Raw genomic sequence first — 15,769 nt, 5'->3', positions numbered from 1 at the left:
AATAACATGACCCACGCCCTAACTCAGACCCAACCTGGGCCTAAGAGTCTTGAAACACGTCGATTTCCTTCGCTATCTTGCATCTTGACCCCTGACGATAGGTCCAAGATAGGGCGCTAAGTCTAACATCCATCCACACTTTCGGTTCTACCTACACATGAGCTCATCATACAAACTTACAAGCAAATAATTTTTCGATACATATCAACACTGCCCCCTCCACTCGTGCCATGGCCATATGCAGCATCTTTCCCCCATTCCCTGTGTTACCTTCAAAGTAATCCTTACAAATTTCATATTTTCCTATATCTCTTCCAATCTACAATACTCGTACGAACCCGTTCCCCTCCATACCCTCATGCTCTATAAACACTCTTACGCACTCCTTAACATTTTACCCACCGAAAACCCTTTCCCCTCTCCCCTTGCTTGGGTCCGAATACCTGTGTTTCCATAGTATTCTCGGATTCATTTCCGAGATTCTATGCTTTAAGTTTGCTGTGAAAATGTAAACTAAATAGCTTTATACACTATATCAAACCTGAAATAGTTGACTAAAAACGCATGACCCCCCAATAACAAAAATGTTTGCATAATTTCATGCAGTCCATCATTTTTGGTTGAACAAAAAGTATGGCCCCATTTCCATTTGCACCAGCCCCCCCCTTCTAGTAAATGACAGGTCCCTTAAGACGGTCTGTGGGAAGCAAAAAGAAAGAAAATGAAGTAGGAGAAGAACTGTCGCACCCCATCACATAATGCTATTCATTCATCTAATCGTTTGCTTTTCTGCATGCGCGTACTGCGCGCTTTACATGTACATCGTTTGCCCAAGTTTTCTTGTGTTTTTTTTTTCTTTAACGTGCCAAACCGAGTAGAGAGCGTGCAGAAAAGCAAACGATGGCAAATGTGATTTTTAAAATAGCATCAATCCATCGGCGCCTATGATCCATGGTTACTTTATTTTATTTTAATAGAGTCGCCAACTAAATAAATAACTAATTATAATTCTAAGTAAAAAAGAAATCCATGCAACTCAAGGAAACAGCAACAACTGGAATAAGAAATTCCGTCTCTTCTGGAAAAACTGTGCCCTCTGTCTTGGAAACCTATGTACAAGACCTCGGGCACATTTTTTCCCTATCCAGACCTTCTGGCCGGTAAATAACATTGATATATAGGTGCCATTTTCAGAATTCTAAAAGTCGGTATACGTACAACTAGCTAGCTATCCTCCACGAGGTCGTTAGTCCCCTTATTAGCCGTTCCGGAGTTGCACAAATATGTGTTGCATTATGGAGCTCTTTGGAGAAGCAGTTAACTACTAACTTTTCGGCCGAATGTCAGTTGTACTGTAATTTTACAAGCGCTGACCATAATTTTAACGAAAATAATGAAATAGGACACCCCATTGGCAGCCAGTTGCATTTGGGTAGGTCAATTTCCATACTAGAGTCGTTGTATTAATCCTAGTGCACAAGAGTACCCATATATGGATTTGAATCATGTGTTCATACATAAATTTCTCATAGATTGGCTTAGCAGCTGAGGATGTAATTCCGGACTTTAAGAGTAATATAATTACAGTCGTGAAATGCCTTTGTTTTGTTTGTTTTGTTTTGTTTTTTGTTTTTTGTTTTTTTGTTTTTTTGTATTTTACTCCTCGACAAAATGACAAAGTTGCGCAATAGTTAGCCAGGGGTCTTCAGGAACTTACCCAAGAGACCTTTGCGGGTATCTGCTATAGGGTTCCCGTCTATAGTCCAATCAATTATCATGTACCAGATGTCAATCAATGTCACTATGTTGTTACCTCACAGATATTTATTGATTTCTTAGAATATTTTGCACTATTGTACATGTACATTTAAGTTATTATATTCAATCTCAATCGATTGTGTATAATTATACTATATAACTAAGTTTCATTCAATATATAGTGTGATACTGACTCCAAATCGTCTGGAACTGCAGTACAGACCAAATGATTCATCAAAACGCCATTAAAACAACAAACAACAAAATGCCGGTATAGTGGATGTATACCCTATATTGTTTACCTTATATAAGGCACGCATCTCACCCAGTGTTAATATTGGAGTTTAATAACAAAGCCATCAAGGATCTGATAAACTATGTCAAATAATGAAAGGCTTGGTTGCCAAAGTACGCCGTGTTTTTTTAATAAAAAATAGTACTACATCCCCAAGACACACAAAAACATGAAACTTACGATCTTGTGTCAAAATTATAGATTCTGTTCAAGACAATTTCCGGTAAAATGTCCCGGACGGGGGGGGGGGGGGGGGGGGGTACTCCCCTATATGCGCTATACGGGTACGTGCCGCCAAACAGGGTATGGTTTTCAGCGATTTTACTCTGGAACAGGGTATATAAAGTCGCGCTCGTTCTGGGACAGGGTATATGAAATAACGCTCTCTCCTCTCTGGAACAGGGTATCCATTTTCGCAATACCGGAACAGTGTATAATTTTCAGCGATCTTGCTCTGGAGCAGGGTATGAATTTCAGCGATTTTACTCTGGAACCGGGTCAGGGTTCAGCAGGCTCAGCGGCACATCCCTACTCTAAACGGGCAAGAGTACCCCCCCTCCCCCGGGTAAAATGCTTACCTTGTGTAAGATAGCAAGGCCAAAAACCATATCTTATCCAGCAGCACAGTCCCCTCCCCCCCCTCCCCCCTCCCCCCCCCTCCCCCCCTCCCCCGGTTACATCGTAGATGGAAGTGTTTTTAATTCAACTACATTTCGACAAGCCGTCCGAAAAACGCAAGTAATGGCTTGCCAAAATTACGTTTTAATGCGCATTTTTCTGTGCATGCAACTAAAAGCATGGAACTAACGAAGTTCAGGAATTTTTCGTTCGGAAACTAAATAAGGAACATGTTCAAAGCCAATATCCAATTTTTTATCTTTTTTGAGAAGAAAAAATTGCGATTTTTATCTGACTCGCCCTAGTCTCCACTCGAAAAAGTGTCAGTTTTCGACTGATTTTTTTTTCAAGATAAATCAAAAACGAGAATGGTGACCCCCATTTTTTTATTTCAAATTTTTGATAAATGTGATGCTCGTCATTATATATCAAAATATGAAGGAAAGTTTATTGCATAGATTTTAAAATATTTTGTTGACATATGCAATTTTTGGAAGTTCGTAGAGGCGCACATACCTGCATTTTTCACTAATAGTTGAAGAATCATAGTCATCCAATGACTTTGATGGGTTTAATAGTATAGATTAGCTAGTAAACTTCGAGTTATGAGTACGTTTTGTTATATGAACTTACTTTTAACTATGAATAAAGGTTCTTTGATTAAAGCTTCCGGTTGCTACCACATTAAAGATTTCACTATGAAACCCATAAATTGACATATTTGGAGAGCATCTAGCAAAAAACAAAAAAACAAAATCAGAAAAAAAAACAAACGAGAATGGTGACCCCATCGTTTTATTGCAGTTTTTAGATATCCATAATGTCCATACAAAGTTTTAGGACAAAGTTATTGGCAAGTCGTATAATTTCTTTCAAAACCGAGGTAGGAAAATGATACCGAAAAGTGTTGAGACTCGATCCAGGTTTTTGTTAGAAACTTACAGTCAATTCAAAAATCGTTGTCGTCGACCGGCTCAAGCAGTACGCGACTGGACCGAAAGGAATATGGGTAAAAATCACTGAAGCGGTTAAATATCCGTTCTGAATTAATTGTTCCCGCTAGTAATAAAGATAATAATGGTGAGAAACAATCCATCAAATGCATGTCTTTGGGTTTAGGGAAAGAAAAACAAAGTAGTTATGATTCAGTTCACAATTTTGAAAAATATGAAGGCATTAAAAAAAGTCCCATTCAACACTTCCCGCTCGCCTACGAAGGTTCGTGCTGTAAACAAGGCATAACTAGTCGGATAAAATTATGGAGTCAACTCGGCTTCAGTGATTGCTACCCAGAGTTCCTTTCGGTCCAGTCGCGTAGACTTGAGTTGGTCGACGACAACATTTTTTGAATTGACTGTATGCAAGACGCGCAGTAAGTCATGATTGAAGTTTATCAAAATCGACAATATGCAAAATCCCCAAACATTTTATCATACCAATGTCGATCTTGGGCTACCTGTGGTTTCGTAACGTGTTGTCTGTCACGCAAGTTGCGTGATATTTCTCGTGCTGAAAATAGATCACGTGTAAATCATCAGACTTCATTTGGAATCCAAGATGACGGTCGAAAGCAACGAAAAAAGTCCTCTGGTGAAAAGCGATTTTGAACCCGAACTAAAAGGATGTGGAGCGTCTGTATGCTGCGATCCTCGGAGAAGACTTCACAGATATTTAGTTCTGATTTTTATCTGTTTTTTGAGCTTCGGTAAGATGATAATTTAAGAAACGACTTTATATCCAGAGAGTACTTCGGTTTTTGATTGTTCAACTTCATGCTTTGAAACAGCAAAGATATTGTGTTTTTTTTAAATGAAATAAGGGAAATTTAGATTATATTAAATTTACTTTTGTTGCTGGTAAGCAGAAACTAAAGCTTTACTTTTTTCAATCAAAGAAGACTTCAAGCTTGTTGTTCGACAGTTGAAAATGGTCACTCCAAATAAGAATGAATTAAATTTCTTGCTTCTTTACATTTCATCTCTTAATTATTAAATATGCTTCCCTGCTAGCAGAGTCTCTCTTCTCTTTCTCTCCCTTCTTTTCTCTCTCAACCAAAACAAAAGGAAAATAGGCTCTGCTAGCAGGGAATAAATATGCATAATAGCCTTAGCTTACTCACAAGGTAATTTCTATCCATGACAATTCGTGTGTCTTTACAGTCAAAAGCACTAGTACTAATCCTAACTAAATTTCATAGCTAATACAGTTAAAGTTTGAGATATTTACTTTTTTGTTTAAAATGTTTTCTCTGTTTTGCTCTATTATCATCTTTTTTTTTTATATTGATCTATTTTTTTACCAATTTACACTCTTTTTGTAAAAAATGCACACCATGCTAATTGTGTAAGTGTATACTATGGACATCCAGTTGAAAAGCAAGTCTTGCGGCAGTAGACTGAAGAGATTTTTGTGTACCATGTTAGAATGAGAATGGTTTCACAATGGTTGGTGTAAGTGGCTATAATGCTTATCACAAAACTTCAGTTTGAATGAACCAACTTGGTGGATGTAGTCCAGCTAATCCTGGCAATAGTCCAAGTTTGCATTTAGTGAACTTATCATGAGGGTTTCTACTCAGTAATCTGCTTTCAAGTCCATTTTCTTTATTGAACACTATTTCAAATGTATGCTACGAATGTGACTCAAAAGTGATCTCATCATGTGGTACATAAATCTACCACTGCGAAACATGCATTCCATGCTCATTTTACCACTCTAGTGATTTTCATAGTAATTACCTAATAAAGGATAAATTCAATTTATCTTTCAGGTAGCTATTACTGCTATGATAATCCTGCAGCACTAGAAAAACAAATTAAAAATGTAAGTGTACTCAGATTTTCTAGAGACTATAGAAGGACTCTTGTAAATGAAGGGTACCAGAGGATGTTGATTGCAAAGCATGCTGGAATGGTTCTCACTTAACATGCCAGGAAGGACTTATTTAAAAAGGCAGTTGTGTAAAACAACTGGGTAAACATCATTTTGTGCAGGTTGTTCCTACGATGCGTAATGGTACGGTGGAACACAGAAAATACTCCCAAATTCTAGAACGCTGAATTTTTAAGAATATATGAATCAAGGAAAAAACGAGAAAACTATGCCTTTTTGGTATATCTTTCTTTCAATTGCCTGTGTTTTAGTTTAATCTTCAAAATTTGTTTGTATTCCTAAATGAGCAGAGGCAAGAGAAAATGAACTAAGAGAAGGAATTCCCCCTATATAGCCTTGTAACCATCATGTGCACAGTTTGATGTTATTTTTAAACCATTTGTTTTTCTGCACGTGCATTTACTGCGTGTGCTCTACACTGTTTGCTTACGTTTTTGGGGTTTTTCTGTTATTTCGACTCTGCCCTGAATATGAGTGTGCATGTTGAAAGCTTGGCAAATACAACAGGAAATTGAAGTAGTAATTTGTTCAACTTTCTGGAGTGTTTTTATATTTATTTTCCAAAGCTTTCGACCTACATCGTCATCATGAGGGCAGATTTGAACATTTGAACATAAGAAAAGCACAAGAAAAACCTTAGCAAACAGCGTAGAGCACGCGCGTGCTATGCGCGTACAGAAAATTAACAATCAAAATCATTGGATGATATTTTTAGAATAGATTCTAAAAATAACATCAAAGTGTGCACATGATGGGGCACAGGGATTCCTTCTCTTAGTTCATATTTTCTTGGCAGAGGAAAAGGGTTTTGAGTTCTCACAGAGGATTTATGGAATAAGCAACGTGCATCAAAGCTCACAAAGCACTCTGCAAAATATTGAGTACTGCAAAAATGAAACGGGAAAATCAATGGACTATCGGAAAAAAATACTCATAGAATAAGAAAATTCCCATTCTTTCATTCAACAATGTATTGACAGCCTTTTATGTATGTATTTTTTCCAGAAAATACATGATTCAATTGCAGTACTTAATCTAGGTTAATCAAGAGCCACTGTACTCAATATGTTCCCCTTGATATCAATTATAATAACAAATTTGCATTATTTATACAGGACATGAAGGTGGAAACTAGAAAATATGTACTGCTTTACTCTCTTTACTCATATCCAAATGTTGTACTCTGTTTTGTTGGTGGATATCTTCTCGATAGAGTATTTGGTGTAAGGTGAGTATAGCTGATTATTGCCTAGGATTCCCAGTTACTCACACACAAGTTTTATCTTTGTTAGAGCCACAAGGGCCCATCAGAGGCAAACTTTCAAAGGCTACAGATATAAACGAACAATCACGAAAATTAATTCATGTCCACATATTTGACTGTTAGGCTAATGAATTCACATCTAAGAAATCAGTTGTCTAGACATTAATTTTGATGATTTTGATAGATGTGTTGATCATCACAGTGAATGAGCGATCTAAGCGAACGCTGTAAAGAAAGACTTGAAAAAATGATTTCAAGCTTCAACAGGAATGGAACCCATGACCTCCGTGATGGCGGTGCGATGCTCTACCAATTGAGCTATGAAAAAAATTTTTTTTAAATGACCGCTCGCCAACAGGATTGGCTTCATAGCTCAGTTGGTAGAGCATCGCACCGGCATCGCGGAGGTCATGGGTTCCATTCCCGTTGAAGCTTGAAATCATTTTTTCAAGTCTTTCTTTACAGCGTTCGCTTAGATCGCTCATTTACTGTGATGATCAACGCATCTATCATTATTTCACCACAGTTCTACCCATTCAATATTCACATTTGATGATTTTCTCAAAAATGGCTCAATAACTTTTTTCTATTGATATCTTATAGCTTGTAAATAAAATTGATATGTCATAGGACTAAATTTTTCTTTAATTCATCTTTTGAGCCCTAGCCCAAAAGGTGATGGATTGTGTTATGGTCACCAAAACGTTCGGACATTGTTCTTGGATTCCCATACAATTTCACTGAATTTAAAGAGAAAATTCAGATCAATTTCTTTAGTTACTTTTCTAAACAACAGTAAGAAAAGCTTCAATCAAGCTAGGGAAATGATATTTTGCATGCATTGAGAGAGCTAACTAAATGAACCAAATGAATAATATTTGTTTAAGAAAAGTCAGTACATTTGCACAGAAATCCAAGAACTTGGTGACTGTAACACAATCCAACACATTTTATACCTTGTGATGGCTAGCACTCAAAGGGGGAAAACATAGGTAAACATAGTGCTATTGAGAGGACCAGCTTCTACCAGAAGAAATTTCCAAATGATTATAAATTATGAACAGTGTAATATACAGTATATATGTTTTGAACATTTTCACTATTGTGATTGCAGGCTGGGTACATTGATATTCAGTTCGTTGGTTATGATGGGACAGGTAATTCATTGCTCTATTACCTTTATAGCTATAATTTTCCAAACCAAATGCAAGGTCCATACTGTAAATTATGGACTGAGTTTTTCTATTGTTGCCTTATGCCCCAACCGCAAAGAACGTTGGCCATAGAAATAAAATAAAAATAAATCATTTTTATTTAAGTGTCTGGTCATTCTAGCGCTTTCGCACTAATTGGGACACTTTTCACTCACACGCACTAGCTAGCACTTTATTTAATATTCTATGCACACAATACTCAACTCACATGTTGATTTTTATGGAGGGAGGAAACCGGAGAACCTGGAGAAAACCCTCGTAGCATAGGAGAGAACAACACATCAAACAAACTCAATTCACATGTGGCGACCGCAGGGCTTGAACCAGCAACCCGACCCGTTGGACTCACAGCGGTGAAAGAGGACGCGTTAGCCGTGAATGCCACCCATGCTACCCATAGTGGAAAACGTTAGCACATAACTTAAAATTCAGTATTAAACCACAGATCTTGAGAGGGAATCAGCCAATTTGAGCATGCAAAAGAATTAAGCTGTATATTTATATTATATTCGCACAGTTTATTGCTTTATAAGCAGCTGAGGGGAATGTGATGCTTTACCTGAAACTTCTCTCATTTTCTTCCAATCTCATGTTCTGTATGCTTAATAACGGTACTCATAGCTTAGAAATCAAGTTTTTTATTTCTTTTATATAATGCAAATTGCAATAACCTTTATTTTGGATAGGAATGACACAACTAAAAGTGTGCAAGCAAAGTGTGTAAATGCAAAAGCTTTAAACAGTTTCATGAATTTTATTTCTAGCTGGTGTTTTCACTAGGAGCATATAGAGATAGTTTTACAATCATGGAAGTTGGAAGATTTATCTTTGGGTATGTATGCTTACTGCATTTTCTGGTATATACTGTATATTAAATGTGCTTTAAGAATGTTGTGTTATTTTTGTTATTTAATATCCAACTTAGCAAATCAGCATATTCTCAGCAAATCAGAATTATTTATGGATGCTCAACACAAACAAATCACACATTCACAATATTCAGCTAATTCAGCCCCAAAAATAGATGGATAATAAATAACATTTTTGACATTTTAGTATGCAGTAAGGGTGGACATTTGCTCCCTATCTTGACACGATACTGCAGACTTGAGAAAAAATATCAACGCATGATGCATCCTAGAATGTAAAAAACCCAAAATACAATTTGTTAGAAAATTATTTTTCTTCCATGAACATATATTTAAAACATTTAGTAGCCAAGCACAACTAGTGAATCATCAGACAGTTTTTTTTAGAAAAAACTAGAATCTATGTGTGTGTATTAGCAAATCAGCCAATAAGCAAGCCAAGCATTAATGAATATGACAACAACATAATGGGAACTACGATGTGCACGTACTAACAGAACAAAATAAAATGAGCAAGCAAAAGAGAACGTTCAAATAATGTAATGTTGAAATTAAACAACTTTCTTAATAGGTTGGTAGATTGCAAGCATGACTATTCCACTGTCTCTATTAAATATAGCATTACTATTTCTATCAATGAGGCAAGCCTCATTCCAACCTTCCTTTGGTGCCATCTCCTCTCAGTGGTCAGAATATTGAAATCTTCCCACACTTCATTGTGGTTTGTTGAATGGCAATGTTCTGCCAGGGCTTATAAATTTGACCTTAACTTATTGGATGCAGGTCTTGTGTTCCTGTTCTTGCGGAGAATGATCTTCCTGTCTTGCAAAATTTACGTATACCAGGTCACACTTAACAGAAGGGATTTCATATGCCACACCCGTCTTCTCATCATCTGGGCCCGGTTGTTCAAAACCCCGATTAAACTAACCTAGGATTAGGCCTAAACCAAGTTTAAATTCTGTAATCGCGGTTTAGTTAATTTATGGTTTAAAAACCGTTGTTCAAAGCCGGATTAGCGGGGCGATTAGCTAAACTACGATTACGCGACTTAATCTACGATTAGCATCCCAAAATGCACTAGTGTTTATATTATTTTAAAGATGGTGGCAGCTTTACCTATTGAAGTGAAAACTAGAAACAAAGTAAACGTTGTAAAGAACATTCGTTTAAGAACACTTTAGGAGGGTTACAAAAAGTTGTGATAACTATCTGTTTCAGTTCTTCTATTACAATATTCACCACAATAACCGAGGCAGGAGAACCCATGGCTGTTCTATGTATTTCGTGATAGAACTTGCCATTATATACAGGTTCCATAGGCTGTAAAAAAATTTCAACAATTGGCAATGTCAGAAGGATTCAGCTGTTTCCTATCTGCAAGGTTCCTATCAGTGGTGACTCTAGTTCTGGCAACATCTACAGCAACATTAGTAGGGACCGATGTGAAGAGCCAGAAAGACATCAAATGAGACAAGTTCTTCATCTTTTTTTTTTTCTTCTTTTTTTTTTTCTTCTTTTTTTTTTTTTGCCAATGCCCTGATGATGCACTAGTTGTGCGAAGCTTAGGTAATAAAATTTAATGACTATTCCGACGTACAACCACATTTTAAATAGAATTCCTGTTATCAAATTACCATTTACTATCTTCTGTATAATTTATGAGGAGTCCATCTAGATGAATTTCTAATTACTGAAATTTGCATTGTGTCTTTCAGTCTTGGAGGTGAAAATTTGGCAGTTGCACAAAATACTTACTCAGTTGCCTGGTTCAAAGGCAATGAGTTGAACATGGTGTTTGGTCTTCAATTGAGTTTCTCCCGTATAGTAAGTGAAAGAACTCTATAAAGTGGCACTTAGATGAAAACTTGATATGGCTGAAACTTTATTGGAATAATCTTTAAGGTCTAATAAACACTGGTTAAGGTGGCTCTATAACGTTTTACGGCATGCCCTGTGTAAGCATGCACAATACTACAACTCCAAGAAATCGTCCGAAGTTTGATTGACAGCAGCCGAAACACAAGAAATACCTTTCAAGTACCAACTACACAGGTCGTGTAATTTTGAAAATAGGTGTAATGATTAATTAACTTTATAGCTGATGTTTGTTGCTATGGTTACATTTTATGTGATCAGTGAAAACTCATGAACTTTACAGTGCAACTACTTTAACTAGGGCCACTTAGACCAGTTAGCTAAGAGAACCAATTAAAATGTAGAATGAAAACAATGCATTGCAGCTTTGGGTAGTTGGTAAATTTGGCAATCCAGCAACCACCGACCCTTAAATCCAGGCCACTGTAACTCGACTTTTGCTAATTTTTCAATTTTCTTTTGACTAAAATATAATATACGTACAAAATATGGAAAGGAAGAATAAAAACAATCTCACTTTACCGCCAAGTTTGCTTCGTTCTTTCAAGCTCCAAAAATGCTTAGGGCTGGTCATTTTGCTCACTTATGCTTTGCGCGCTCAGCTGGCCTCAGAACAGCCAAGCATCAGAATATCAAGGAAAAACTTTAACAAGTGTTTGTTTATTAGATCCTTAAATGTCTTTCCAGTAAGCTGAATTACATAAAAAAATTTTTTCCAAGGGACACTTTTATGAAAATACTGATCACCTACGGTATAAATTGCAAGCGTATTCATCTGGCTTCAATTTATAACATTTGTTATTTTTGGGTTTAGTTGTTTTTTCCATTCTTTACCTTAAGACATCTTTCACTTTATAAAGATGAAGCAAACTCTGGAGCATAGATGTCAATTATGATTACACATGCCACATGATCTTATGTTTATTTCTCACTAAAACAAATTCCAATTGATTTAAAGTATTCTATTCTATTTTTTTCGAATATGCATTCGGTCCCTAAAGGATTGGAAAAAAACATCGGCTCTTTTTATGAGTCAATCAAAATATCAAAGCATGGTGAACTTGTAACATTCATTTGCATTTGCATTTTTTTTCTAGGGAAGTACTGTAAACATGAATGTCAACCATATAATTTATGATAAGTTCAGTAAGCTGTTCAGTATCGATCAGGCATATAAAGCATTGGGAGCAACTTTATTTGTTGGTAGGTATTGATAGCCATTTACTCTTAGCTGTATTACGCAGCTATTCCTTTAGACATAAAAGATTTTGAGTGGATAGGGGTTCTGGCAGGACCTGGAAAACAATATATTATAGAGGCGCGAGCGGAGCACCATACTTAAGAAAAATTGGTAACCCATCAAGTTGATTTTTGATGGCCTGACTACTACGTCACTTCCGTTCGTACGTACGTCCGTGTACACGGCACAGGAATCCCGCTTGATGCCAAAGCAAAACTACTCACAAACCCGGCTCTCAAATGCACAGAAAAATTATCGCTTTGGGACAAATTTAATCCCAACAACGGAGAAAAAAGTATGTAGTCAAAAACTTATCTAGAAGTATTCTTCAAGAATTCAGGTACGGGTTTTTATAGCAAACAATTATTCGCATTTCTACTTTTCATGAAAAGCAGTTTTGTTCGACAAATTGGAAAATAAAATTTTTTTCTCAAAAGTTTTAATATTTCTAAAAAAGGTAATTTATTTTAATGCTGGATGAAATATAAAAATTAGTACATATTACAAAAAATATTCCCCTGTATTTAGCTTATAAATCGTTTATTTTTATTTAACCAACTATCGTATGTTCAGTTTACGTACAAGGAAAAGCAGTTTTGGATAACCAAACATCATTATGTAAAAGACGTAAAGCTTTTTTAACCAGTTTTCAAGTCTGTCTTACGTACAAGGAAAAGCAGTTTTGTTCGCCTCCTATCGGCAAACCAAAGAAGACTTTCCTTTTGAATGAAATAAAAAAAGGAAGAAATATTTGCATTGATAAATCTGTCTCAGTTGATTTTGTTAAGTTTAACTGAATGTAAATTTTATTTTTTACATGGAAGAAACATGCAATGTTTTAATGAATAATGATGAGAAGTAAGCACGCATTTGGTTTTGTCGTTCATGTTCTCGCAAATTTGAGTAGTTTAGTGAGTTAAACTTAATAATCTCCAGCTAATTTTCTCTCTGTTGCTACCAAAGCATTTATTTTCTTATTTTCATTGCGGTAAAAATACGTACGGTTCATATAAAAACATAAAACTCTTCATATGGATAACCAAACATCGTTATGTAAAAGACGTAAAAAGTAAGCTCAAGATTATGTTTGCTAAGCTTTTTTAACCAGTTTTCAAGTCTGTCTTATGGTGTCGATTTGTCTTTAAAAAATTCGGAAATCTCCAAAATTTGGATTTTAATGATAGACTTCCAAGGTAAATTTCACTAAACTTGATATTTTATTGGATTATCTGTAGTTATTTTTTGTTTTTCAAGTGAAGTTGATATTGAAATTGAACCAGGAATTCAAAGCGTACAGTAAGAGTGTCGGCCATGGAAAACTTTGTCGAAGAATTTTTCATAAACCATACTAGCCGCTGGGGTGGCTGGTGGTGGGTTGTGTACATGTGATAAAATTCCTAAGTGGGAGAGTAGTAAGGTCGAAAACAAAAACTCGTCCAAAGGGAACGGTGTAGTGCATTTCATTTTGATTTTTTTACTTAATGGTTTTCATTTTGGGGGACATTATCTGCATCTCAAAGAAGAAGAAAAATTGAAAATTTTTTGCCCGATTTTATTTTCATCTTTCAGTTTTATCTAAGTTGGGTTGTGAGCTCCGCTTTTAGGCAGTGCCTATATTTATATATTAAGAGGATTTCAATTTTCAAATGTGAATACTTTTTAATAACACTAGGCAAATGTTACTTTGCCAGGTCTTCCCTGGGGGTTGGGCTGCCGTGGTTTCAATTGAGTGATGCATGATTTAGAAGCTATCTGTATACATCTAGCGTAATGCTGTTAACAACCTGTTATTGATGTTGCTCAGGAGCTGGAGTTTGCCTTTTTTCATGGTTGTGTGGTGCTGCCATTGGATTGCTGGACAAACGAGCTGCAAAGATCCTGAAGAAAGAAGATTCTAAAACTGGTAAGCTTTCATTTTTTAATTTGCAGTGAAAACTACTCTAACCAAGGTCACCCAATTTTTTTCTACAACTAGCCAATCAAAAATAAATCTGAACAATAGAATCGCTACAAATGCATGAGTTTGTGAAAACGGTGCATCACTCAAATCATATCAAAATATTTTACCATTCAAGTATTTACTTCACATAGAATCAAATATACTGAAAATCTTGAGTTAGAGGTAGGGTTCACTTTTTAAAAGGACCGTATTTTGTTTAAGAAATAATATCAAAGAGTTGTTTATCAAGTTGACAATCAAAGCAGATGTTTAATACTGAATATAAATGCACTTGGAATCTGTACTATTATTTGATCTTGCAGGGGAGGTCATCAGTTTACGAGATGTCAAGGACTTCCCAACAACTCTTTGGCTAATCTTCCTCATCTGTGTTGCATATTATGTTGCAATCTTTCCTTTTGTTGGCCTTGGCCTGTAAGTTTCTCAGCAGATTTATTGCTGAATTTTCGTTGGGTTCTCCTGTTTCTGTCCCTCCACAAAGCTCCACAATTCTAAGCAGTAGTCAGGGGCGAATTAAAAATGTGTGAGGGGGTGCCCGATATGAAAAAAGTGATGTAGTCATCAATAATCCTGATCTTACTTTGTATTTGTTTGTTCTTGTAGTTATTTTAAGATTTAATCTTATCTAATTTAATCTTAAGTCGAACTAAAGATTCGAGGAAAAAAAGATAACTACAGTAAATAATGTACCAAAAAAACCTGGTGCATCTGGGGCGGACAGGACCCTGGATCTGCCACAAAATTGATTTTGTTTTGATTGGTACTCACATGGTGCATGTTTCTTTCTGTTTAGGGCATTATTTGAAGAGAAATTTGATCTTGATCCAAGTAAAGCAGGAGCTGTAAATAGGTGACTATCCCATTCCTATATCAAGGTTTGGCCACAAAGTGCATTTGTTATGTGCGGCATTGCTGACAACGGTGTTTTTGGTGAATGTCATGCAGCATGTTTTTTTGTAATGAACTGGTGAATATAAAACTCAATGCCCACACATAATCACGGTTTCATAATCACTTAGCACTTATCACTGTAAAATATTGCATTTCTTTTAATTTCTCTGTCATCGCTAATATTGACATTTCTCTTAAGAGTTTTAAAAGGAAACCCTCTATGGAGAAAATTAAGTAGAAATTATGCTTCAGAACATATCTATAGGAATTACGTTTTTCACTTTTTCAGTTTTTCATTAGGTCCTAAATTCAGATCAAGATCAATTAGACCGTTCTTGGCTTTGCTTGAGTGTCCACCCAAACAATGGGTGTTTTCCCAATGTAATACCGAATGTCCCATCAACAAACTCCAATTCATAAGAATTTTTAGCAGTTATCGAAATTATTTTTTCTCGGCTGCGATTTTCCATCATCCTACGAACTCCGACATTTGAATGGCTTATTGTGAAATTGGCTTATCACTGCCGCCAGTCAAGAACTTAAAAGGTATCGACTGATTAGGTTTGATCGATGGCAGCGAAAAACCAAAATTGGAAAATGGCATATTGCCCCCTATTATCAAGACCTCGCAACGCCACAGCCTACCAGGACATCCATTATGATGTTATACTGTTCCACTTTTTATCCTTTGTATCGTTGTTTCAACTCCCATCGAAGTGGACCATACTACATGCAGCACCCTCTTTTCCTGCTGCTGCTTACGATTGTCAATCCACGGAATGCTTATCTTTAGAGTGACCAGTGACTTAGACTTGTGATCAATTATCCAGGCAGCGATCCGATTTGCCTTCACTTGATCGTTATGCTCGACAAATACTGGTATGTCCCGA

At 36.2% G+C, this 15,769-nt stretch overlaps 1 protein-coding gene across 1 annotated transcript in view; it reads left to right on the top strand.

Annotated features, from left to right (window-relative positions):
* The first annotated feature begins 4,217 nt into the window (after positions 1-4,217).
* LOC116307108 (lysosomal dipeptide transporter MFSD1) overlaps positions 4,218-15,769 on the top strand; it is a 21,039-nt gene continuing 9,487 nt past the window's right edge. Inside the window, exons 1-10 of the mRNA XM_031717259.2 lie at positions 4,218-4,376; positions 5,442-5,494; positions 6,679-6,791; positions 7,942-7,984; positions 8,806-8,873; positions 10,629-10,737; positions 11,886-11,991; positions 13,833-13,931; positions 14,291-14,402; positions 14,782-14,838. Coding sequence (XP_031573119.2) covers positions 4,229-4,376; positions 5,442-5,494; positions 6,679-6,791; positions 7,942-7,984; positions 8,806-8,873; positions 10,629-10,737; positions 11,886-11,991; positions 13,833-13,931; positions 14,291-14,402; positions 14,782-14,838 — 908 coding nt within the window. The 5' untranslated portion in view covers positions 4,218-4,228. The remainder of the gene's footprint in view (positions 4,377-5,441; positions 5,495-6,678; positions 6,792-7,941; positions 7,985-8,805; positions 8,874-10,628; positions 10,738-11,885; positions 11,992-13,832; positions 13,932-14,290; positions 14,403-14,781; positions 14,839-15,769) is intronic.

This window comes from Actinia tenebrosa, unplaced genomic scaffold (assembly GCF_029948245.1).
Source record: "Actinia tenebrosa isolate PJP-AT-01 unplaced genomic scaffold, QUT_ActTen_1.0 PGA_scaffold2__45_contigs__length_23673736, whole genome shotgun sequence".
NCBI lineage: Eukaryota > Metazoa > Cnidaria > Anthozoa > Actiniaria > Actiniidae > Actinia > Actinia tenebrosa.
Note: the sequence above shows the minus strand (reverse complement) of the source record. Positions and strands in the feature narration are given on the sequence as shown.